General features: G+C 39.7%; 2 protein-coding genes across 3 annotated transcripts in view; one reads left to right on the top strand and one right to left on the bottom strand.

The window, feature by feature from the left end:
• The window catches only part of usf2l (upstream transcription factor 2, c-fos interacting-like), a 25881-nt gene extending 24770 nt beyond the window's left edge, over window positions 1-1111 (bottom strand). Inside the window, exons 1-2 of the mRNA XM_088327022.1 lie at window positions 603-1111; window positions 170-207 (exon numbers count right to left, since the gene is read on the bottom strand). Of these exons, the coding sequence (XP_088183148.1) occupies window positions 170-207; window positions 603-637 (73 nt within the window). The 5' untranslated portion in view covers window positions 638-1111. The remainder of the gene's footprint in view (window positions 1-169; window positions 208-602) is intronic.
• Window positions 713-26704, top strand: etfb (electron transfer flavoprotein subunit beta). 2 transcript variants are annotated; one of them, XM_088327025.1, is made up of 7 exons: window positions 713-816; window positions 18791-18949; window positions 22239-22397; window positions 22474-22536; window positions 24543-24701; window positions 26070-26281; window positions 26371-26704. In XM_088327025.1, exons 2-6 carry the CDS (start codon window positions 18845-18847, stop codon window positions 26238-26240), a joined length of 657 nt encoding a protein of 218 aa, XP_088183151.1. In that variant the 5' UTR covers window positions 713-816; window positions 18791-18844; the 3' UTR covers window positions 26241-26281; window positions 26371-26704. The 2 variants fall into 2 exon arrangements, with proteins under 2 accessions (XP_088183151.1, XP_088183150.1); XM_088327024.1 differs by lacking the exon at window positions 713-816 and adding an exon at window positions 12491-12624 and having other exon boundaries at window positions 26371-26703.

The following is a 26704-nucleotide window of genomic DNA, read 5'->3' as shown; positions in this document are numbered from 1 at the left end:
TCTGTGGTCTGTGCAGCCCTTTGAGACTCCTTGTGATTAAGGGCTAAACATGACTTGATTCTCATAAACTGAAACAACTGAATATCCCAGACGACGTGCATTATTAACAAGGTGCGTAAATATATATTTTTTTAAAGTTGCAAAAAATATGAATGAATAAATAACCAACCTTCAGATGCTTGCACCTCCTCGTCTTGTTTATCTTGGCTGCGAATGAACACAACATACATGTCATTTCGACTAGTTATAACCAAGAAACCAAACTTTGAACGACTCAATAGTTGGGGGAAAAAAAGCAACTTAAATAGTTAGCTTCGCCTCTTGGAGATACCATGAAAGAATACACAACATAACTTTTCACCAATTTAGTTTTAAAAGCTAACCGTTGCTAACTATGTTAGCTTGTTTTACGTCATTTATATCCAATAAATAATTATGAGTTCTTTATGAATGCTCTACTGTTCATAATAAAATGCATTGAACGACAAAGTGTGACAAAAGTACAGTTTCTACTTTCTAAAACTATAATGTTTTCCTGAAAGAGTTATTAGCATGTGGTGCTTAGCTTGTGCAGGTTAGCCATGTTTGAGACACGATTTTACCTAGCGTTGTCCAGATTTGGTTCGAGCATATCCATCAGTGTTGGAATTTAAAAAAAAGAAAAAAAGGATCTTCTGTGACACGGATGGAGATGGAGGGGCTTGATCACGGGAACAAACACTTGGGTCATGTGAGAGGAGACAGCCCAGGACACGTGAGACGCAGCTCGGTTGTGGAGGCAAAATGGAGGCCGGCGGGGCTGGTCGTTGAAGCTGGGTGAGATTAAGTGACTCCGATGTCGTTTATTTCAACCAAATGAATAATTATTTTCGCCCCTTTTTATAATAGGTGAATAGCTAACCACGTACGACTTGTAACGTCTTGTGATAATAAAACGGGTATTACTGTTTGATTGTCCAATTTCCGAGTTGTGGTAATGGACTACTAAACGCAACATCACTGCTTCTTAAATGCTGCTTAGTTCGATGCAAACTCTGCTTAACGTTTGACTTAACCGGAGAGTTGCATATGGTCTGACATCATTGAAGGCATCGCACTTTGCAGTTGCGTATACAGTACTGTCCCGCATGGTCACCAATGTGGTCCCCGCGGGCACTATGTAGCACCCTAAGAACACATGGGTAGCCGGCAATGTTCCCTGTAATTTTCCACGGGTCTGAGCGTTCACACAAAGTCGGTGAGCAACGCTTGAAACAACAGTGAGCAACAGCAATCCCAAGTGTGGCAACTGATCTATTATCGAACATGTCCAAAACTAGACATCAAGTTACTTTCTGCTGAGTTTCCGGCAATGCAAAATTATTTTTCACTTTTGAATGAATTGTCTAATGTACTATTGCAAAAGGTTGTACGGCCTACAAACGTCATTTGTTTTTACAACACTTCTTTCACAAGATTCCCATATCTTTTTATTCCTGGTATCTTTTGTCACATAATACTAACTTTTGGGGGGGGTTATTTAGTCGGTTGCACGATACACAACTGTATTTAATCACATTTTTTAGTGGAAGTACAATGCTGGCAACAAGATTGGCTTGGTATAATTGGAAATTATTCGAATGCAACACAAACTTTTTCCCTGTTTTTTTCTATTTTTTTCTAATTCCTTTAAAAAAAATCGCATTGTGTTTATTTTTTCCTAGCTGTTTTTTTCTTTTTGTTCTCTATTTACTTTTTTCTTTCTTTTCTTTTTTTCTGGCTTTTTTCTAAATTTTTCCTTCTTTTTTTCTTTTCCTTTTGTTTCTTTTTTCTCAGCTTTTCACTACTTTTTCATTTTGGTATTTTTTTCTTTTTCGTTCTATTGCCCCCTTCCTTTAAGTCATTTTGTGCATAATATTACATAATATTTGGTAATATAGGGATGAAAGAAGCAAAACAACCTGAAGAGCCGTTTAGGACCCGAAAGAGCCGGTTCCTTTTAGTGAGCCGAGCCGAAGAAGCCGGTTCGCGAAAAACTGCGCTGGATAGATTTTCTTGTGCGCTGAGAATGTGCGGGCAGTGCGCAATTGCGCACGCGCGCAGCTTAGAGGGAACATTGGTAGCCGGTGTTCTGAAATTCCAAGTTGAGGTGTCCACCGATGCTTAGTGTGTTTACATGCAAGGCTGATTGCAATTTCCTATGGAGAGAACTTACATTTTACGTTATGAATTATTCCCTTTTTGACTCTTTCACTGCTTCAAAATACCGTTTTCTGGCGTAGTTTTTAAGCCTGGCGTGTCTTGTCCACATGCTTGCGTGGGTTTCCTCCGGGCATTCCGGTTTCCTCCTACATTCCCAAAAACTTGCATGTTAGGTTGATTGGCCGGTCCAAATTGGCCCTAGGTGTGAATGAGTGAATGGGTTGTTTGTCTCTGTGTGCCCTGTGACTGACTGGCAACCATCTCAGGGTGTCCTCTGCCCATTACCCAAAGACAGCTGAGATGGGCTCCAGCATCCCCGCGACCCCACTGAGGAAAAGGGGTGCAGATAATAGATGGATGAATATAAACACACACAACTTTTTGGAAAATGTGTTTTTCTGTAAAATCCTCACAGGTTTGACTGTGTGTTGTCATGTCTTTTTCCTCACAGTTAGGCTGTGCCCAGCCATAGTTGTATTTATTTTATAAAATGTATTTGTATGATTATTTATTTTGCTTTTATTTTATTTTAACCAATGTGTGTGTCTGTGTGTTTTGTGTTTCTGGTGAGGAAAAGAGAGGGGGGGGGTATTATCTTATTGTACACTGATTGTTTTTTATGCAGCACTTGTGTAGAAACTCATTGCGTGAAAAGTGTTTTTCAAATAAATCGTGAGTGATTGATTGTACTGTAAAACCTTCATCAAAGCACATTGTATTTCTTTGCTCGCAGACAAGTTAACGAATCATTCTAATTGTCTTTGATTGTTTGAGCCATCACTGCCCTAAACAAACACACTGTTTAAAAATGTATAGTAAAATATTGTATTCCTATTTGATTTCTTCATTCTTACTTTTGCACAATGTCACTGCTAAAATATTACTCAGCATCCTAATTTTCTTTTTTTTAATTTTATTTTTAATGTAAAAGTATTTTATCACATGTTTATCCCGAAGTGCCATGAATAATCTTGTTCACAATGTACAACACCTTGTAATCAATGACAATAAAGACAATTGTATTACATAGCTGGTAAATAAAATGAATTGTCATAATAGCACGTGTTTGTCTTTTTCTGAATCTCAAAAGAATGACTAATATTTTTACCAAGGATATGAAACCAGGAAATCGCAGAAAATAATAGTGTCCAACAACACGGTTTAATGTAGTGTTTCTCTAGTGCAGTGGTTAGCACATTCGCCCAACACTCGAAAGATCCCTGGTTAGAGACTGGTTGGAAACATTTGTTAGCCTGGAGAGAGATGGGTGCCACCTTACATGCCCAAGACACACCACGGGTAAATGGTGCCTCTATGACCCTAGTGGTTAAGGAATTGTTGGGAATTAAATATCAAAATGTACCGTAGTTATCTGACTCCATTAACCAAACACAACCTACATTCACACAACAATTTATGCGTGCTCGTTTCTTGACGGAAAAGATGAACAGGAAAGCCGAAATTTTCACACGGGGACGGATTCAATTTCATTAACAATTTAAGTGAACTCCATCGTAAACGGCCGAATTAGTGTCGTTGGAGTCTGTGTGAAGCCTTCTTCTGAAGTCCTTTAGCTCTCTCTTATTGGCCATCTTCAGGGGAAGCCCCCCCTGGGCTTCGTCACCTCGTTGAAGAGCGTCGCGATGTCTGGAATCACCAAAACGACACAGAGCGTTTCTACGTCATCAGGGCCTTGCTGCGTCTGGATGTGCTGATTATCTTATCAGCCTTACGTCCCGTTCCCTGTAAATAACATTTTCTACTAGAATGCCCTGACATCGCACCACAGCCCAGCCAGTGAATATCTTTTGCATTAAATGTAATTTGTATTCAATCGTATAAAATCCTTTATAGTCAAATGTATAATATCCTTCAGTATCCATGTATACATAAATATATAATATATATATGTAACGGGTGTAATAATAACTTTTATTTTATTGAAATTCCTGCTAAAATATGTGTATAGTTTTTGGTAAATGTCCTGCAATGCTGAGTCCAACAGTGCCATCTGCTGGTATGGGGTGGGGTTTGGTTTTGGCTTCTAACATGTGACCAGGAGGCGGGGTTTTGTCAGTTTAACCAGAGTACTACAAAGGTAAGACATATCTTTTGGTGCTCCACAAAATAAGTTAATTTTAAACATTATAACCCCAGCTGACAAATCTCTCACCATGCATAGTAATGTGATTGATATTGTCAAGCTGTTTTGATTTATTTTCGTTTTGTTTCTGTTTTACTAAATATTAATTCCCCTTGTAGAGATCAAAGAGATCAAACCCAGCAGAAAAAGCTAATGTTGTGACTCATCCATTTGCAGGTAAATTGTACCCATTTTTATACTCATTATTGTTTTTATTCCTATTTTTTCATATACATTAAAAAAGGATGATGTTGGTTAAAATTCAGAGTAAAGAAAAACATGTTGAATTCATTGTAAACGTTAAAAATCCACTATACGATCTCTTGTTAAAAGTATCTTGTTAAAATGCAAAGATTTATAAATGTATTGTGATATTCTAAAATGTATTTTCTGTAAAGTGAAAAGACAGCTCTTTGATATGCTTTGTTGTCAGTTTAACCAGAGTACTACAAAGAGATCAAAGAGATCAAACCCAGCAGAAAAAGCTAATGTTGTGACTCATCCATTTGCAGAAACTGTAATAATAAAAACCTCATCATCCAGTCCAGCGTGAATGTGGATCTTTGGTGGGACACGTACAACGCGGTTACATTGGTGCCGTGACCCGTGACTTCTATCAAGCTCTCCGAACCGAGGACTGTCCTACCTGCCACATCATTTCATAAAGCCATCAGCTCACAGTATTTAAAACTGCTATACAGTGACGTGTTACGCAGGCGATTTTGACTTATTTACATCTTTGAAACATGTTTACTCAGAGCACAATTGACGTTTCTGAGGGTGTAGCTGATCAGATGACAAATATTGTTCAGGAGATAGGACATAAATTGGCTGATAGCATATTCACAAATATACAGTCACGTAATATAGTAGCACCTAACGCTGCTGCCACACAAGATGAAGCAAACAGATTGAGTCAGGTGGTAACGCAGAGAAAGGTTAAGGAACCGCCGTCATTTATTGGGGATGGCTCAGACTCAATAACAATACATGAGTGGGAAGATCTAATGAGGACATTTATAAAAAGGAGTGATGTGAGACTTGAAGAGCAAGCAGAGGAAATCCTTATACATTTGAGAGGAAAAGCTAAAGATGTAGTTAGGTTTAGCATTAGAAACAGTAATATAGACGTCTATACCCGCCCTGACATGATTTATAGTCTTCTCAGGAAATACTTTAGCTGTACCAAGTACTCTGCTGTCCCTTTAGCTGACTTTTATTCAACTTTGCCCAAAGACCAGGAAGACCCCTATGACTACTGGCTGAGACTAAACAGAGCAGCTGACCTTGCCTCTGAGTGCTTGAGTGAGCAGGGCAAAACATTTGACAACCCTGAAATAGAGGTTACTCGCATGTTTATTCGGAACTGCCCATGCAAGGAACTGGCACTCACTTACAGATCAAAAACCATCGAAAAGTGGTCAGCATGTGAGGTACTAGAGGTGCTGAATGAATACCACGCTGAGAAGAGCTACAAAGCAGATTCCCTACAACAACCTGCGAATAGAGCGGAAATTGCCGTACACAAAGCTGAGGTGAACCATGGTCCAACCCTCGTGCACGAGCCACCTCAGACTTCGAGCCCACAGTATGTCTCTCTAACGGACGTTATTAGTATGTTGGAGAAAGTTCTGATACGTGTTACTTCGAACCAGTTTCAAGAGAGAGGGGGAGCTCCAACCAGGCGACCTGGAGCCAGAATAAATGGTTTCACTGCCAAGCCATGTATCATTTGCAAAGAAGTCGAACACAGTGCTCTCTCTCATTGCCGAGACAAAAACCTTTGCTTTCACTGCCATGCCCCAGGGCATTCTCGACGTGATTGTCCAGTGACGAAAGTTGTCCCGCTGCCTCAGGGAAACTAACTGATCTGCGCTTAGGGGAGAACAGTGCAGATCAACTGAGTAAACCTCCCACCACTAATGTGAAGCCTGACATGCAAGACAATAAATCAATTTATGAGTTGTATAGCAACAAGATACCTCCATCGAAGAAGCTGATCTTTCAGGGGTTTCAGAGAATAGCGGAGACTGACGAACTGTTTTACACACCTGTACTTGTGCAAGAAGGCCCCACTTTCAGAGCGCTGTTGGACAGCGGGTCGATGGCTTGTACAGTAAGTGAGGACACGGCTAAGTCCCTCCTGCAGCAATTCCCTGATATGATGAGTTACACGGCCGATGATTATGTCATTGTAGGCTGCGGTGGACACCAAGTTTCTCCCAGAGATATGTACGACATTCACGTCACAGTTTACGGGTGCCAAATGATAATACCAGTAATGGTTGTGCCAGGCCAGACCGAACAGATGATCCTTGGCAGCAATGCCATCAAATATATTTTGACTCAATTGAAAAGTACTGATGGCTACTGGAGATTAGTTTCCACTCCTGACAACGGTCTGTCCGATAACCACAGTCAATTCCTGTCAATGCTTTCTAACACAGAGAGATGGAGAGGTGACTGCATTCCAGACAAAGTAGGGACAGTAAAAATCAAGAGTTGCGTGACGCTGAATCCACGGACCGAGTACGTTATTTGGGGCAAGTTATCTGAGTTGGCCGGGACGTCTGTGGGCAGCACAGTGGTCGTTGAGCCAACCCAATCAAAGGCTGCGCCCAGACAAGTCCTTGTCGGACGAGTTGTTACTCCACTCTGGGGAGATGGATGGGTGCCTGTTAAAGTCTTTAATCCCACGGACAGAGTTGTGGTGCTGAGAAGAAACAGGAAAATTGCAGATGTGTCTCCTTGTATCGCAGCGGAAGACCTGCCCAATGCAGAGGAGGTCAAGTGCAACGTGCAGAGTGTACAGAGCAAAGAGGTCCGACCCAGGTCAGAAGAGGACATGATGCGTGCATTGGAAGCTCTGGGACTGCAAGACATTGACCTGAAGTCATGTGAGGTTTCGCTGCAGTGTAAAGACAAGCTCCTTCATATCATCGAACAATTCGAGTCAATCTTTTCTCGCCATAAGATGGACTGTGGAGAGGCCAAAGAGTTTGTACATCGTATCCACCTTGTTGATGATAAGCCGTTCCGTCTACCCTACAGACGTATACCACCAAGTCAGTATGAAAAACTGAGGACGACTCTGAACGAGATGGAAGAGAAAGGAATTATTCAGAAGTCGACTAGCGACTATGCATCTGCGCTTGTTCTCATATGGAAGCGGAATGGAGAACTAAGGGTATGTACTGATTTCAGAAGGCTTAATGCAAGAACCATAAAGGATGCCTACCCACTACCGCATCAAGCTGATGCTTTGGCCGCACTTGGGGGAAAAGCCTTTTTCTCCACAATGGATCTGACGTCAGGCTACTACAATGTCCCCTTGCACCCTGACGACAAAAAGTACACGGCATTCTCCTCACCATTCGGCCTTCACGAGTACAACCGGCTCCCTCAGGGACTTTGCAACAGCCCAGCAACATTTATGAGGATGATGATGTCAATATTTGGTGATCAGAATTTCATGAGCCTATTATGTTACCTCGACGATCTGATGGTGTTTGCCCCCACAGAGGAAGTTGCACTCCAACGCCTGCAGATGGTGTTTACTCGCCTTAAGGAACACAACCTCAAGCTCGCACCCAAAAAGTGTTTTTTCCTCAGACGGACTGTGAAATTTCTTGGGCATGTCATCAGTGAGGATGGAATTCGGACTGACCCCGAGAAAGTGAGAGCGATAAATGACGTACAAGTCACTGATCTAATGGAGTCGGATGGCAAGACGCCATGCCCTAGTAAAATCAGATCTTTTCTAGGCATGGTGATGTATTTCCAAAGCTTCATTGAAGCATGTTCTGCGAAGGCAAAACCTCTGTTCAGGCTCACATCTGAATCTGGTGACAAGCATAAGCGCAAGAGAGCCCGCAAGAAAGGTCAAGTGAAGCTGACGCCTGCAGATTGGTCCGATGCATGCCAGAACGCCTTTGAAACACTGAAGCACGACCTTGTGACAGGTGTCACTCTGGCCCACCCAGATTTTGATGCGCCGTTTATTCTGGCTGTCGACGCATCCTTTGATGGGATTGGAGCAGTCCTGTCACAGCTGCCACCTGGTGGAAAAGTAGCCAGACCAGTCGCCTTTGCAAGTAAGACGCTCTCTCGCTCCCAGCTCAACTACCCTGCACACAGGCTCGAATTTCTTGCCTTGAAATGGGCGGTATGTGATAAATTCAGCCATTGGTTGAAAGGAAGACACTTTACCACGTGGACCGACAATAACCCACTTACATACATTTTGACCAAACCAAGACTTGATGCGTGTGAACAGCGGTGGGTAGCGAAGCTAGCTGCATACAATTTTGACCTGAAGTACATTCCTGGACCAAAGAACATCGTAGCCGACGCTCTGAGCCGTGAGCCATTTGTACGGTCATGTGTGGGTCATCGCCTTGTTACCGAGCCCTATACTTCGCTCTTGGACCAAGTCAACAGGGTGAACAACAGTACTGTGCAAGAGGTGTTCAGAGTATCCAACAATTGTCACGCTGTTGTAGACGAGAGTGCTGGGACATCAGACGAGTCAGTAAAAAGGGCTAATCCATCAGGCTCCAATGGTTCTGTGACATCAGAAGAGGTTGCTGCTGTCTTCAGTGCTCAGTCCACTGGTGGCGTGGGTCAAGTGATGGGAACAGACGCCAACTTCAATCTTCTGCAGAAGGGAGATCAGTCAACGGCACTCCCACAGAGTCAGCTTGTTGGTTTACAAGAACAGGACAACACAATAAGCAGGACCATGTACTTTGTGCATAGACACAAGAGACCTACCAGGCGTGAGAGAGCTGTCGAGTCGCCTAGTTTGATGAAACTACTGAAGCATTGGAGCAGACTCACCATACAGAATGGCATGCTCTACAAAATAAGGAAAGATCCTCACATGGCCAAGAAAATCTTCCAGTTTGTGGTGCCTGATTCATTGAAACAGAAAGTCCTTCAAGGTTTACATGACTCAGCAGGTCACCAAGGCCAGAACCGTACTTTGTCTCTGGTGCGGCAACGATTCTTCTGGAATGGCATGGAACGTGATGTTGTGAATTATGTCAAATCCTGTCAGCGCTGTGTAGTAGGGAAAACACCGGAACCACACAACCGTGCACCACTCAAGAACATAGTCACCTCTGAGCCTATGGAGTTGGTCTGTATAGACTTTTGGACTGCTGAGCAAGAGAACAAGTCTGTAGATGTCCTGGTCGTAACTGATCATTTCTCCAAGATGGCGCACGCCTTCCCTTGCAGAAATCAAACCGCCAAACAAGTTGCTCGCCGTCTGTGGCAGGATTTCTTCCTTGTCTATGGTTTCCCACGGCGTATCCACTCTGATCAGGGAGCTAATTTTGAGAGCAAACTGATCAAAGAGCTTCTAGAGATGGCAGGGGTGCAGAAATCCCATACCACTCCGTACCACCCCATGGGAAATGGCATCGCAGAACGATTCAACCGAACATTGGGAGATATGATCAGAACCCTTCCCCCTCAGCCCAAAGCAAAGTGGCCACAAATGCTGCAGCAGCTCACATTCTGCTATAACTGCACAGAGCATGAGACAACAGGGTTTGCACCGTTTTACCTAGTGTTTGGTAGGATCCCTCGTCTCCCTGTCGATGTCATGTTTCAACATGCTAATACCAATGATGCTGTTGTCAGCTACTCTGACTTTGTACGCCATCTGAAGAAAGATCTACATGAAGCTGCTCAGATTGTACAGAGGAATACTCTCAGAGAACAGACTCGTCATGCCAAGCTGTACAACCGTAGGGCCAAAGGATCACCTCTCGTCGTGGGAGACCGGGTGTTGATCGCCAACAGAGGTGTCCCGGGGAAACGCAAAGTTGCAGACAAGTGGGAGTCAACCCCGTATGAAGTCATATCAGTCAAGCCTGATCTCAATGTCTACAGAGTCAAGGATTGTCTGACGGGCAAAGAGAAGGTAGTTCACAGGAATTTGCTGCTCTCTGTTAGCTTCTTGCCCTGTGAGGATGATCTGGCCAGCGAATCTGAACACTCAGAGTCTGACGCTGCTATGCATGGAAGTGATGTATGCCCTGATTTACCTGACGCGGTTGAAGACAGTGATGTCCGTACAGTAAACTGGGTGATACAGGCAGGTGAAGAGCAAGTTCATCCAGAAGTGAAGGATAACTCACTAGACAGCAGATCTGATGCCCAGTCCGACTCTCTCACAGATGATACATCCAGTCGAGGAAGTCAGCACATCCCCGAACAAGATGTTGACCATACTTCAAGTGACAATACGGAAAGCCCATCACAGTGCTCTGAAAACATGATCCCTTTGGGTATGGGTCTCCCAGACGAGACCCCATTGAACACTGACCATCTGGACGCAGACTCCCCTGATACTGACTGTTTAGACTTGACTGCCCCAGACCTTCAAGCTCAGGTTATTTGTGCTCAACCTAACCGTTATGGTCTTAGGGTCCGCCAGTCCATCAGGCCTCCTAGTCGTCTTATTTGTCAGATGAATGACCATGTGGTAGGTGACAATCATCTGTCCGCAATATCTGCAAGTTCCTAGTTTAAGTTCAGTAGAGATGCACTTTCAGTTTGAGTAACAAAGCTTGAGTAAGAAACAAGAATTGTGCCTATGTGAGCACTTACAACTACAGGAACAATGTTTGATATTTCAGAGATGTAACAGGCATCTTTGAGTCTGTGCTTAGTTAGGAGTTTGCTCGCCTCCTTTCTTTTCACACTCCTTTTTGGGAGAGTTTTAGAACTGACATGCACTTCAGTTTGTTCCTTGTAATAATGTACCAGTTTTCGTGTCCTCTTTTTCATCAGTATTTGCCTTTTTGGCATGTGATTTTTTTTCTTTTTAGTGTAGCACTCCCATATTTAGCAGAATTTCAGGGGGGTGTATGTAACGGGTGTAATAATAACTTTTATTTTATTGAAATTCCTGCTAAAATATGTGTATAGTTTTTGGTAAATGTCCTGCAATGCTGAGTCCAACAGTGCCATCTGCTGGTATGGGGTGGGGTTTGGTTTTGGCTTCTAACATGTGACCAGGAGGCGGGGTTTTGTCAGTTTAACCAGAGTACTACAAAGGTAAGACATATCTTTTGGTGCTCCACAAAATAAGTTAATTTTAAACATTATAACCCCAGCTGACAAATCTCTCACCATGCATAGTAATGTGATTGATATTGTCAAGCTGTTTTGATTTATTTTCGTTTTGTTTCTGTTTTACTAAATATTAATTCCCCTTGTAGAGATCAAAGAGATCAAACCCAGCAGAAAAAGCTAATGTTGTGACTCATCCATTTGCAGGTAAATTGTACCCATTTTTATACTCATTATTGTTTTTATTCCTATTTTTTCATATACATTAAAAAAGGATGATGTTGGTTAAAATTCAGAGTAAAGAAAAACATGTTGAATTCATTGTAAACGTTAAAAATCCACTATACGATCTCTTGTTAAAAGTATCTTGTTAAAATGCAAAGATTTATAAATGTATTGTGATATTCTAAAATGTATTTTCTGTAAAGTGAAAAGACAGCTCTTTGATATGCTTTGTTGTCAGTTTAACCAGAGTACTACAAAGAGATCAAAGAGATCAAACCCAGCAGAAAAAGCTAATGTTGTGACTCATCCATTTGCAGAAACTGTAATAATAAAAACCTCATCATCCAGTCCAGCGTGAATGTGGATCTTTGGTGGGACACGTACAACGCGGTTACATATATATATATATATATATATATATATATATAAATTTGTCAATTCGTTTTACAATCAGGTACTTTCTCTTAAATTATTGTGATGTTTAAAAAATGTTCCCATAATTATTTTAAGAACCCGAGATTGGCACTTTAACGAAAATGAACTTTACCCCACATAACAGGAACCTTTGTTGGTTTTATTTTCTACACGGTTGAGTTTTAGAGAGGTTCCACGGCTTCATTTAAAAATTGAAACCAATTGGAATTATACATTCAAAATCCTAAAACAAACTATGTTGCTATTCTGACTTTTTAAATACGTTTTTTAAAAAACTGTATATTTACACTTTGTTGAAATCATCAACCTTTCGTAAACTGACTTCAACCAATAAGAACCAAGTTTTTCATGAATGGCCGCTTCTCATTGGTCAAATCTGTAGGCGTCACCCGGCTTCTTTTCCTTGTGTTACTCCAAAAGATATCCGACTCCTGAAGGTTCATTTGCGGTGACTCGGGTACGTCCGCTGTCCACAACTTCTTCCCTACGGTCCTTCTGTCATGTCTGGCCGCGTTCTCGTCGGTGTCAAGCGTGTCATTGACTATGCTGTCAAGGTACGCACATTTAATGATTAAATCTATAACTACATATGTTTTTTTAAACTTTACTTATGTTCTGCTAGCATGCTAACACTAAGTGTAGCACAAAATGTAGTCTGTTGGAAATCATGCATGTGATGGGTTGAATGACTAATGAAGAAATATCGTGGCTGCAATAATGTCTATTTGTTTTGTTTTCATATAATACACTATTATTGTAGTACGCTGCCATGCTGTTCAACCCAAAGATAAGATGCCCCTTGAACTGTTTCCACTCCAATGGGTAAAAATGTGATAAACATGCCTCAACACCCAACTGGAGGCTCTCAAAGTGAATGATTAGCCCAAGACATAAGCATACCTGTCAACCTCCACGGCTCCATGCCCTTAGAAACTGTCGTATTTTCCCTTACAAAATACAAATTAATCTTTCACCATATTTTTTTTCCAAACGTGTTTATTTATGTAGTTTAACATGTTAATTGTAAATGTGTTTCGTTATATCATATATATTAGTAATTAACATTTTGTTGTGAGATCCTGAGTCGCTCGACATGAATTAGGTTTATTATAAAAAAAAGTAGTTCACTGTAGAATGAAAAAAAATACATACAAATATGATTAAGTAGAATAATACATTTTTTTATTCTAATTGTGATTTCATTTTCTGCATTAAATTATTCTTGGTAATTTACTGATTAAAGGGATAACCACAAACCTGTCTTTTTTCATTTTCTCATTTTATACTTCTTTTTTGTTAACTTCTTTATACATCATAATAATTCATAATATAATGCATCAAAGCGAGTAAGGCGTTTGAGAGCCGGCTCTCTTTAATGAGTTGAGCCGAAAAAAGCCTGTTCTCTTAAAAGAGACGTACTTCCTTTCACTACATTAAACGGCTCGCTTCGTTTGCAACAAAAAAAAACGATACCAAGAAAGAGGCTTCCGCGGCGAACTCGTTTGACTTTTTATTTGCCGTTTTGGTGATAGTCGTGTATACCGGATGGTACCCATAATTGACAAATTTGCGTTTTTCCGTACAGATTTTCTTGTACATCGTACACATCTTAAAATGCATAATAAACGTACTTTGTACGGCAAAACCATACAGGTTGACAGCTATGCATAAGTGAAAAGTTCCAACACAAGATTGCACCTAAAGTAAACTACAATCATGGCAATCTTGACTCAAAATTTAGTCCTGGATCTTTTCCTTTACACACTTAATGACTTAACAAAGATTCGTCGTTCTACAGTGGACCCTGGGATATTACATGAATCCATTCTGAATTGGGGCTCGCAAAGTGTAATTTCCATATAGCAGGGGATAGACACTTATGGTAATGTATAGCTAATGCTTCTGGATCACTGGTACCCCAAATAAAACCATTAAAGTAATTACTGCGAATGCGTAATGTACGTGTATGTATATGATAAAATAACAATGAATAATTATACATGTAAAGGCAAAATTAACGTTTCTTGACCTCTGGCTTGACGGGACTTGAGTTGGTACAGGGGTGTTAGTGGGTGGCTACAGAAAGTTGAAGGGACGGCGGGTTAACAAGCCGATTTCAGGATAGTGATCCCCTTGGAATATTTCCTTGCTTTGACTTAATCGGAAAGTTGCATATAGTCTAACATTATTCAATGCATCACACTTTACTGTTGTGTCTCCTTAGTTTTTGCTTTTTGAAATGACTGTCTCAATTTTCTATTGGTTATGGCCATGCATCTTAGAGTCGCGATCTGTGTGCTTTCTTTGTATTTCCTAATAAACGGAAGTTCCATTTTCATTGTTATCATGTTTTTGATTTTCACTTTAGCATCTCTGCAAGCATTGGGGCCCTTAGCTAATAAATGCAGTGTTGTATTATCACCTTGCAAAATTTTTACAAAGCACAGGAGATACTGAACTGAATAAAGAAAAACACAGTGTAAGGGCTATTTCAGCCAATAGCATATTGTTTTTTTTTTTATGATGCTGTACTCAAACCAAAAGTATCCACCAATAGAACACGGGCATCTTCCATATGTTATAGGCATATTTTTGGGCACACACAATAATTTTTTTGTTGATGTGGTTTATTGGGGAAAATGCTGTAAAGGGGGTCAGAATAAATATCTTATTCCGCACTGTAAAATAAAAACTTCGTAAAGCGGGGACTCTATTTCCTGGAGATTTTTAGTAATCGCAATCTTGACCTTTCAATCCGGAAGTGGCACGCAAGCGCGCGAAAATGCGGCGGGTCCGAAATGCCGTATTTTGAAGTCGAGTCGAAGTTTTTGTTTTGTTTTACTCAATAATTGAACTGAGTTTTTGATTTATTTGATATGGCGCCTAGAAAGGCAGTTTCTAAACCATGTTTTTGCGGTGCCGTGGACCATGGAGCAATGATCCAGTGCAGTCACTGCAAACACTATATTCACTATGAGTGCTCTGGACTGTCAGTTCAGGACCTAAGCCTCGCGATACAGGATAAGCAAGCTACTTACATCTGCAAGTCCTGCGTTCCCGGCTTATCCGCTGATGATAAGGATTCTTACGCCTCTCTGAGTAGCTCTGGAACGGTGTTCACCTACGTGGATAGCACTCCGGTGCCTCTATCCGGGTCGTCTGGGCCGTGCGGTGCCCTGAACTCTGCTGATTTGGTCTCCACTGTCCGTGAAACCGTGAAGGCCATGGAACCAACTTTGGTCCGAGAGATCATGACGCAGATGATGCCAGAAGTTGCCAGAATGTCGACTAGCCTAATGGAGGAAATGCTAGCAAAGGAGGCTAGGAAGCATAATCTCGTGGTGGTTGGAGCAAAGACACATCGAGAAAATGGGGAAGCTGTCCAGGATTCCCAGCTCTTTCAGGAAGTCGCCGAAGCAGTCCCGGGAGTAGAGAAACAGGACATTCTGGAAGTTTTTCGTGATGGAAGGCTGAGGAATGATGGTAAACCCAGGATTGTGAAGATCCGATTCCGGAATACAAGATCAAGGCTGGCGTTTCTCCGTGGATTCAATCGGGTGAAAAGTACCTTCCCGACGTTGTCTTCTGGATTTGTTCGTCCAGATATGACACCAAAAGAAAGGGAACGCGACAGGGAACTACAGGACGAACTTAAACGCCGTCGGGACGAAGGTGAAGTAAACATTATTATACGGGACGGGAAAATTATTGTCAAGCCGGGAAATGCCTAAGGTCGCCTTCGCCTTTATTGAACAGCCCCTTGATTCATCTCATTAATGCCCAATGTTTGACTTCTAAGGCAGATGACTTGGTCTCGTACATCAATTTCTACACCCCTGATATTTTGGCAATTACAGAAACTTGGTACTCCAACTATAGAGAAATATCAGTCCATTAGAACTAAAAATAAAAATAAAAAAAAATGCCCAACATGGAGGAGTTTTGCTCATGGTTTCTCATGGTATAACTGTGTTTTCTGTCGCTAATTATCAATTCGATAGAATTGAGTTATTGAGATGTGATATTCTTATTTCTGGGGTGAAGCTGAGAATAGTGCTTGTATATCGCTCTGGTCTGAGCTCTTTTCAGGCCAACGTCGCTATGTTCGAACATCTGAATTCTATTTTTGATACTAAATTGCAAATTCTACTTATGGGTGATTTTAACTTTCCTGACCTTCACCACAGTTTTCTTCAAAATTCTGATACTAATCTAACTTCAATGTTCAAAAACTTGGTTTCAAATGCAGGTTTCTTTCAGCATGTCGATAAACCAACCAGGGGGTCCAATGTATTAGACCTTGTGTTTTCCACTGACAGATATCTGGTAAAAACATTGACGTTGGGCCGAGTTTCTCTACCAGTGATCACGATTCTGTTACTTTCCAACTTAACCTGGCTCTTAAAAAAGATACCGCTGCTCAGAACTACATAAATTTTAAAGACTGTGATCTACATGGCATGAGATACTTTCTGTCTAGTGTCAACTGGTACCTCTTATTTGATAGTTGTGGGAATATTGAAGAAATGTGGGCAAGATTTAAATCTGTTGTTTACACTTTGATATCTGTATACGTACCCTCAGTTGCTGTTACACCTCACGTCAACCGTGATATAGCTGAATTGCATAGGCGAAAGCAGTTTATTCACAAGCTTTATAAACGTGATCAGTTGGCATACTTGGAAAGTTATCAAGATGCTTCAAGGGAACTTCGGAGGGCCATCAGGCGGGAAAGGGTGGCTGAGGAAAATAAAGTTTTAGAGGCTAATAATACTCGTAAATTCTTTTCATACATCAACCGTAAACTAATTTCTAGGGCATCTATTCCCAACCTGAAGGCATCTGACGGTACCATTGCTACAGATAATGCTGACAATGTCCGTATATTAAATGATCAGTATGCCAGTGTTTTTGGTCGTGACAATGGGGTTTCACCCGACTTTCCCAGCAGAACCTCAGCTGTTCTAAATTCTGTGGAACTTTCAAAGGAGTTAATTCACAGATACTTGATAAAACTTCCCAGCAAATTTTCAGCCGGCCCTGACAAAATTCCAAATTTCTTGCTTAAAAAGCTAGCTGACTTTCTATGTGAACCATTATTTTACCTGTTCTCTAGATCTTTTGAGGATTCACAGCTGCCTGAGGACTGGCTTAGTGCTATTGTCATACCGATTTTTAAAGGGGGGAGCACAACAAGTGCAGCCAACTATAGACCAGTTAGCTTGACTAGCTGCGTCTATAAAGTGTTTGAGAAAATTATCTCAGATGCCATATGGAAATTTATACAGGAGCACAATCTTTTTACGTTTAAACAACATGGGTTTATGTCCGGACATTCTACCATGACTAACTTAATAGCTCATTTGAATAATATTACCAGTATGTTTTTTGTTCACAATATGGCTGGTCATGTTGTTTACTTAGACTTTTGCAAGGCTTTTGATAAAGTGTCTCATAACAAGCTTTTACAAGAACTGAAATGCTATGGTATTCGGGGAAAACTGCTTGAATGGATAACAGCATATTTGTCAAATCGTAAACAATGCGTAAAAATTGATGATGTTCTTTCAGCGTGGTCGGAAGTTTGTAGTGGGGTACCGCAGGGCTCAGTACTAGGACCATTATTATTTCTGTTTTTTGTGAACGACCTACCTGAGGCCATTCAAAGTAGTGACATCTCAATTTTTGCCGATGATGCTAAACTGTCGGCTTTCTTACCAAAAACCCAGGTGACAGGAACAATTGATTCTCTCCAAAATGACATTAAATCAGTTTTTCTTTGGTCCGAAAAGTGGCAACTGCAATTGTCATCTCATAAATGCTTAGCACAGTCATTTTTACATGGTTCTGTTCCGCTGTATAACATTAATGATCATGATTTGCATGTTGTTACTGAACATAAGGATCTGGGTGTCACTCTTACTTCAAACTTAAAGTTTATCACGCATATCGCAAAAATTACCAACAAAGCCAATAACATAGCATCAAACATTTACAGAAACTTTTACAACAAGAACCCAGCATTCTTAGTTCGAATGTTTTGCGTCTATGTTAGACCCGGGTTAGAATATAACAGCGTTGTGTGGAACCCTTACTTACTCAAGGACATTAACCTACTGGAAGGAGTTCAACGCCGGTATACGAAGCGGATACCTGGGATGCACAACTTGTCATATCCGGAAAGACTACAAAGACTGAACTTGGACTTTTTGGAGCTCCGTAGAATTCGATTTGATTTAATTTTTGTGTTCAAAGTACTGCATGGAATGATCGATGTGCCTTTTGATCAATTTTTTGAGTTCTGTCGTGTTGATGGTTTACGTGGTCACAGATATAAGTTACGGGTGCCTAGACCTACCAGCAACTTGCACGGAAACTTTATTTCTTTCAGGATACCAAAAATTTGGAATTTTTTGCCTGACCGGGTTATTAGTGCAAATACGGTGCAAACCTTTAAGCAAAGGTTGGCAGAAACAGATCTGTCAAATTTCCTTAGGGGAGGGGGCGTAAGGTGACCATATTTGGCCATGCTCACTCTCAGCATTAGTTTTTCTTTTTGTGTCATGTTTTGATTAATGTATCCAACAATACCTTCAATAAACAATTTCATTTTCATTTCATGAATTAGCCCTTGTGAAGTTCCTCTCAGACCTAATGATCTTTCATAAAATTCACTGATACCCTGTTGACACTGTGGTCCTTCTCCCCATTTGCCCTCAGATCCGAGTCAAGCCGGACAAAACTGGCGTGGTGACCGATGGCGTAAAGCACTCGATGAACCCTTTCTGTGAGATAGCCGTGGAAGAGGCAGTCAAGCTGAAGGAGAAGAAGCTCATCAAGGAAGTGGTGGCTGTGAGCTGTGGGCCACAGCAGGCACAGGTGGGCACCTCGCATTCATCTTGTTCTCTGGCAGGGCTCACAAACTCGATGTACTGGTAAGGCCGCCTAGGAGATAGGGGAAATTAGTCTGCATCGGATTTTCCACCTCGAAAGCTCAGATAAAAGCACTTTTCTGTGTGATCCCAAGAGCAAAGAAGTGTTCTGCTGGTTCGAGAGCGTTCTTCATCCGGGCACCGGTGCTGTGGAATGCTCTTCCCCCTGAGATCCGATCTGCAACCTCAGTGGAAATGTTTAAATCTAAACTTAAAACTCACTTCTATTCCATAGCATATGAATAACCTACTCTTCTCGTCGGCTGAAAAATAGTCTGTGTAATATAGTGTAATAATCTGTGAAATCTGTGAAGCCCTTTGAGACTCTTCGTGATTTAGGGCTATACAAATAAAGATGACTTGACTTGACTTGACTTTGTTTGTTTGTTTTTGTACTTAAAATCTAAAGAAAAAAAGAGAAATTATCAAGACAATAAATCAGTCGGTAATATACAATTGCAACACAGACAATAATAAAGACTTAAGATCCTAATTATGTGAGTAGAAAACCATAATGCTATTTGGGATTCATGTGTGTATTGAGTCTTTATTCTTTAACTTTCTGAACATGACTGGAACTTTCCACAAGAACATGGATTCTCACAAAATAACTTGTCGTAACATTAAAGTCGACCTTGGTGTCAAGCCAGTCAGACACCTATAATTATGTCAACAAGACTTAAGTAACTACAGCCAATTCATAATTCCATAAACATGATTTACACTGTTGGTTCAAATCCAGAAACCTACTGAAAGTTACCTGCATAGTGGATCAGCTACCCTTTAAGCTTCAGTTCAACAGCGGTGGCGATCTCTGCCTTATCCCTTGCGGCACCTCACTCCACGTTTTGTTTTACTTGCACTGAAAGAATAAGCCCTCTGATTTCGTTACACTTGTATAATGACAATAAAGGCAATTAATTCATTCAATCAATGTATATAGAATATTTTGTCATAACATTGCAGAACTCTAAAACAGTTCAAATCAGCTTGTTCGTTGAAAATTATAGTCTGTGATTTGTGTTTGTGTATAATTGCCATAGGCCAAACCAGGAAAAGCTATCTTAACATATTGCTGGGCAGATGTACATTGATTTCCATATTTTTTCTTTCTCTGTCTCAATTTCTCACATGATTGCTCTATTTCACTCCATCTCTGCTTTCAATTGGAGTGGCCAGTCAAATACTCTTGACTTTCAAATACCGCGTTTAAAGCACAATGAAGACTGAACTATTGTTTTACAGCTAACTACTTTTTCAACCACACAATCTTTAATTGTGGCCTTTTTTTTTTGAGTGAATTTTTCCCAGTTCCAAGGCGTCCCTCATTAATTTATACGGAAGTAGAATCTTTATCAAATAAGTGCAGGCCACACTAACATTAAATGAACTGTGTGTATTATTTAGTACTCTCCATTTGTTAAAGAACAACCTTCATTCATGAAAACAATATTTATTTAAATAATAAGCAAAAATAATTTGAGCTATCCTATGAACGTGCAGAGAAAGCTGCCATATATGTAAGCCATCTTACAACTACAGGTACGGAAAAACCTGGTGATGGGCTGGGGAAAAAGATGGGGAAGAAAAATGCTGCTGTTTGGTTCGTTTGAGTTTCCGTCGCTTATCCTTCCTTGTGATGTTGAGCACCAGTGTTCCCTCTAAGCTGCGCGCGTGTGCAATTGCGCACTGCTCGCACATTCTCAGCGCACAAGAAAATCTAGACAGCCCACAAAAATGAGGGCTCAAAATTACTAATTAAGAAGCAACTTAAGTCAAAGTTACAGTGCATGAAGGTAAAAATACACGGGTTTCCCAGACGTTGTGTCCTAAATGCGGTATTTTGAAGTCTAGTTGAAGTAGAACAAAGTTGAGTAAAGTTTGTCGAGAACTGTCTTTTTCGGCTCGGCTCACTAAGGGGAACTGGCTCTTTCATGTCCTAAACGGCTCATCAAGTTGTTTTTGCTTCTTTAATCCCAACATGACCAAATATTATGTAAAATTATGCACAAAATGACTTAAAAGAAGAGGGAATAGAACAAAAAAGAAAAAAATACCAAAATAAAAAAGTAGTGAAAAGCTGAGAAAAAAAGAAACAAAAGGAAGAGAAAAAAAGAAGGAACAATTTAGAAAAAAGCCAGAAAAAAAGAAAAGAAATGTAGGAAAAAAGTAAATAGAGAACAAAGAGAAAAAAGTAACAGTTCGGAAAAAATAAACACAATGAGATTTTTTTTAAAGGAATTTAAAAAAAAAAGTAGAAAAAAAACACGGAAAAAAGAAGAAAAAGTTTGTGTTGCATTCAAATAATTTCCAATTATATCAAGTGAATCTTGTTGCCAACATTGTACTGCCACTAAAAAATGTGATTAAGTACAGTTCTGTATCTTACAACCGACTAAATAAGCCCCCAAAATTGTTAATATTATGCGCCAAAATATATCAGGAAATAAATGGATAACTTGTGAAAGAATTGTAAGAACAAACAATTCGGGAGCTCAGGAGGTAGAGCGATCGTCTTAGGATTAAGGGATCCCAGTTCGAATCCCGGCTTGTCCGTGTTACATGTCGAAGTGTCCTTGGGTAAGACATTGAACCCCCAATTACCCCCAATAAGCAGGTTAGCGCCTTACATGGCTGCACAGATCACGGCCGCTATTGGGAAATGTGAAGCACAATGTAAAGCGCTTTGGGAAGTCATTGACTTGAAAAGCGCTATGTAAATGCAGATCATTTCATTAACAAATGACGTTTGTGGGCCATACAACCTTTGCAATAGTACATAAGTCAATTCATTCAAAAGAGAAAAATAAATTTGCATTGCCGGAAACTCAGCAAAATGTAACTTTATGTCAAGTTTTGGACATGTTTGATAATTAATTATCTTGCCACATTTGGGATTATGGCTGCTCACTGTTGTTTGAAGCGTTGCTTACCGACTTTGTGTGAACGCTCAGACCCGTGGAAAATTAGAGGGAACATTGTTGAGCACTCGTTTTCGCTTGCACAACACGATACAGTGACATTTTGTAGTCAAATAATACACACTGGCCCTTTAAACCTTCAAATTAAGGCAAGGACCTTAAACTATCCGACTGCATGTTTGAGACTCCTGGATCAAACTGATAAGAGACTTTAATAGGATGTGTCAACGTTAACCATCGCTAATGATAAGGGCACATATGGGATAGAACCCCGAAGCAAGTCAAAGCTAAAATGTTTGCCCTCACACCTCTCAGGAGACCATCCGCACAGCCCTCGCCATGGGAGCTGACCGCGGAATCCACGTAGAGGTTTCCGCCAAGGACTATGAGAACCTAGGCCCCCTTCAGGTCTCAAAGATCATGGCTGCTTTGGCCAAAAAGGAGGAAGCCCAGCTTGTAATTCTTGGGAAACAGGTAAAAATCCCAAAAGTAAATTCAGGCATCCTACTTTAATTTTTTTTTTTTTAAATAATATTTTTGTTTTTAACAGGCCATTGATGACGACTGCAATCAGACAGGACAAATGACAGCAGCCCTACTGGACTGGCCTCAGGTGAGATTAAGAACTCATTCCTAGTTTTCTCTTTACCCCTAATGATACACTTAATTATTACTAAAACATATATTAAACTGTATACGGGGTTACGGATGTATTTTGTTTTTTATTTCAATGTTTTCTTATCAAGGGTTGAAAAGGGCTTACATTTTCAGTCAAGTGCTTGTAAATGCCTAAAAGTGCTTAACAACAAGTGACACTGTTCTCTTGTAGCTTCGCCTTTCCATTGCATTTCTTCTTTCCTCATGATTATCGCCAGCTTTTTGGTTTGTATGGCATTGTTCGATGAAGCAATATCGCCCCTCCTATGGGTCACGCCCAAGAGGACAGGTGCATGCTACATTTAAACAGGGCACAATGAAATATGTATTTGTGAATCAATTAAGGACATTTATTATACGTCATGCAAAAAATTGAGATAGGATTGCCCAGTAAAAATATCACATTGTTTACCCAATGGCTATACAGGAGGACACACTTATCGTTTGCGGTTTACTCATGATCTAAAAATCATAACATTTAAATCGCGTATGTAAAAACACAAATATATTTGTGGCCATGCAAAATACATGATTCACACTGGATTTATCCTTTTAGTGGTCCTGTAAGACATGAAAAATTGGCTTTGAAAGTCCTGAAAAAGTGCTTGAATTTGGCCAGGAAAAGGTGTACAAATCCTGTTATATGTTATCCTCTGCAATATATTATTCAGTTGCATTTAAATTAGAAACGGTGGTCACCAACCCTTGTGCCTACAGGTCACTCAATAGCTCGCGGATCGGTTTTGAAAATAACTAACCAATGACCGATCATTTTGATTTTCTAGGAAATTGGATTTCTAACATTTAATCCATTGACTTGATCGGTGTATTTAAATTTGTGATGCATACTTAAATTATTTTTTAGAATCAGCAATTTTTAAATGTTAATCACTTAGTGCTCTTATACAAGTTAGACTTTTTAATGGTTGACTGAGCCCACTTTTACCTTATTTGTAATAATTCCAACTGGTAAAAACATAATTGCATATGAACTAACTACATAGTAAAACATCTTAAGCATTTTCAAAAATGCATATAAAACTGGTAGCCCTTCACACCAGTCAGTAATAAATTAAAAAAGTAGCGCACAGCTCAGGGAGCTCTGTGTTAGAAGAATAACTTTTAATTTGATGTTTTCATTACCGAAAATCAAATACGATACATATATTTAAAAAAGTTATGACATATTTTGAGCAATGCGCATATTCCTAGAAAGCATTGGGTTTTTTTCTTTGCATAATCGCTCCTCTAGTCTAAAAAAATTTACAACTTTACCTCAAAGAACCTCAGTAATCCTGCAAAAACAAACATGGAAAAGTTCAAAGGTTATCTGGGAACGATTGCTGAAGTTCATATAATGGCCACCTGGTAGCGCACTGCGGTAGTTGCATTCGACCCTCTTGAGTTTTCGTTCATTTTTAATCCCAAAAATGTGAATCTGTTTTGAGAACTTTGAGACAGGGGCAGAAAACTTTTTGGTTACTTTTTTTTTTTTTTTTTTTTGAAAAAATATTCTTGTTAATTTATGTATTAAAATCTGTTTAGCAATTTAGTTTTTTAAATAAACTTGAATGTCCCACAAAAAGCACTAACACAAGATTCAAGATTGTCTTTGTCAAAAACATAAAAATGCCTGAAAAAATCTTTGCAACCCTGGTTTACAATGTGGAATTAAGAAATTAAAACTTGAATACAATAAGAATAAAATCAAATATGTTTATACGAAAAAGAAATAAGACAATTTACATATATTCTGTACGTTTAAGGTGCATCTGAGTGTAAACAATATGCAATGTGCTGTGCCTCATTGTCCTTATTGTACTGCAGTTCCATGGTTGATGGACTTTACAGCAAAAAGTGATTTAATACAGTTTTTAATATCCTAAATATGATTACATATTTGTACACATTAGATGCCTTACATTTTAATCAAATATATTTGGGTTTGTTTGTATGTTCTAGGGCACCTTTGCATCAGAAGTGACTATGGAAGGCGACAAATTAAAAGTGGTACGTGAGATCGACGGAGGCCTTGAGACCATCAAGATCAACACACCCGCCGTCGTCACGGCAGACCTTCGCCTAAACACACCTCGCTACGCTACCCTGCCTAATATCATGGTAATCACCTGCAAATAGAACACATTTACATCAAGATAACCTGCTACTCTCTGTAGGTAATAAGCATGCTAGCACAGATAAACATACCTTAATTCAAACTCTTTGCAAAAGCAGATGGATATTGCTGCACAAGTTATTGAAAAAATACCAAAATAACACACACACACACACACAATTACATAATATTGAACTGTGACTGAATGACTGCAATTATTTTCAATCAAGTATAAAATAAAACAAATTACAGGGGGAAATGACTTGATTAATCAATATAGTTATAACATAGCAAAACAAATGAAACACACACACAGCTCTGAAATGTTTCGAAGTGTTACCATATGCATCCATCGTTTCAGTTGATTTTTTTTTATCTTAAAGCCCAAAAGGAAGTCACGTTATTGCATCATCAATGCATTCTATTTACAGGTCTTGTCTATTTACTTTCTAAACTGAAACACATTTTGTAACTTATGTTGGCCCTTACGTTATTTTTTCAACATAAATAAACCTCTTAAATGATATTTGTCTTTATTGGAATAACACTCCTAATGGTATTATGTTATTTTCGCCACAAAATAATACACGCAGTGTTTTTAAATGCACAATGTACTTAAATTTTAGAAGACAAGATCCTAAAAGTAATTGATTATTGGAGGGGTCTCCAATCTTTTTCAAGCTGAGAGCTACTTTTTGTTATTAATCAGCGCAACAAGCCTCTAGTTTGATAAGCATATTATCACGTTATTACTATGTCATTATCAGGTTAGTTATTGAAAGTTCGGTAAAATCGACTCTGTCAAACACTAAACAAAAATGACTAGAAAGATCACATGAGCCAGCATTTTAATGTTTTCAATATTAGGTTTAATATTAGTTTATATATGCTTCTCCAATATCTGCACAAAACGACATTTTTAGGTAATACATTCATTCATGAATACAATATTTAGAGGCCTTTCTTATTCTAGTATTCTTTGTCCTTATAAAGGACCACAATTGCTTTTGGTAATTTAATCTTATTATTATTAATTTGTGGCTTCCAGTACATTGATTATACCCAAAAACGTATTTTCAGTGATATTTTTTTATTTTAATACAGTTTAATGTTGAGAAAATGCACGGTACATGTTGTCTTTTTTTAATTCAATTATAACCTTTTTTACGCAAACCACTTTTTGTTAAACACCATTTTATTTTTTCATTCATTCATTCAATATTTCTGAACCACTCATCCCAGAGAGTTGCGGGGACAATTTCATTTAGTTTTTCTAGATATTTGAGACTCTTTGTGATTGAGGGCTATGCAAATAAACATGACTTGACTTGTACTTCTGCTAAGTCCATATGCTGCGATATCCTTTCCCATAGAAAGCCAAGAAGAAGAAAATAGCCAACGTGAAACCTTCCGACTTGGGGGTGGATCTGAAGCCTCGTATCGAAGTCCTGCAGGTGGATGAGCCTCCGCAGAGGCAAGCCGGTGTTAAAGTGGAGACAGTGGAGGACTTGGTGGGGAAACTAAAAGAGACTGGCAGCATATAACAAAAGGAGGACCTCAGTGGATTGTAGACTACGACTGCAAGGTAAGTAACAGGAGATAAAAGGCTTATAAAGCTTCATAAATGGGTGAGCAATGGGCAAAATCTTCTTGTGTCTTATTTCTTTCTTACAGGACAAGTACTGAGAAACACAGTCCTGCTGCTGCCACTGATGCTGCAGAGCCACTTCACATTTGTTTTTAAATCATCACATCTGTACCTTAAGCCGGGAATCCATCCCTAAAGTCCAGTCCCAATCATCTTCTTCCCTGAAGACGTGTTTGGTCATGCCTCGCCTGTAAACGATTGTAAATACATTAAATAGCGACAAGCAGGCTGTGTGTGAAAACATAATCACTGGATTTCAAGACTGTGTCTCTCAATACCGTCGGAATTTTACCACAAGCGCCTCAAGTGTACGTAATCATGACAATAAAGCCGCATTTTTTTCATAATCAAAATGTTATC

The sequence above is a fragment of the Urocampus carinirostris genome, chromosome 2 (assembly GCF_059441175.1).
Source record: "Urocampus carinirostris isolate Australia breed hairy pipefish chromosome 2, RoL_Ucar_1.0, whole genome shotgun sequence".
Classification (NCBI taxonomy): Eukaryota; Metazoa; Chordata; class Actinopteri; order Syngnathiformes; family Syngnathidae; genus Urocampus; species Urocampus carinirostris.
Note: the sequence above shows the minus strand (reverse complement) of the source record. Positions and strands in the feature narration are given on the sequence as shown.

What these genes read in the sequence shown, in the direction of transcription:
- etfb (XM_088327024.1), top strand. Translation starts at nt 12,571, where the DNA reads ATGTCTGGCCGCGTTCTCGTCGGTGTCAAGCGTGTCATTGACTATGCT. An exon ending in TTGTAATTCTTGGGAAACAG is followed by an intron (nt 22,398 to 22,473) that starts GTAAAAATCCCA and finishes TGTTTTTAACAG; the next exon opens with GCCATTGATGACGACTGCAA. An exon ending in CTACCCTGCCTAATATCATG is followed by an intron (nt 24,702 to 26,069) that starts GTAATCACCTGC and finishes CCTTTCCCATAG; the next exon opens with AAAGCCAAGAAGAAGAAAAT.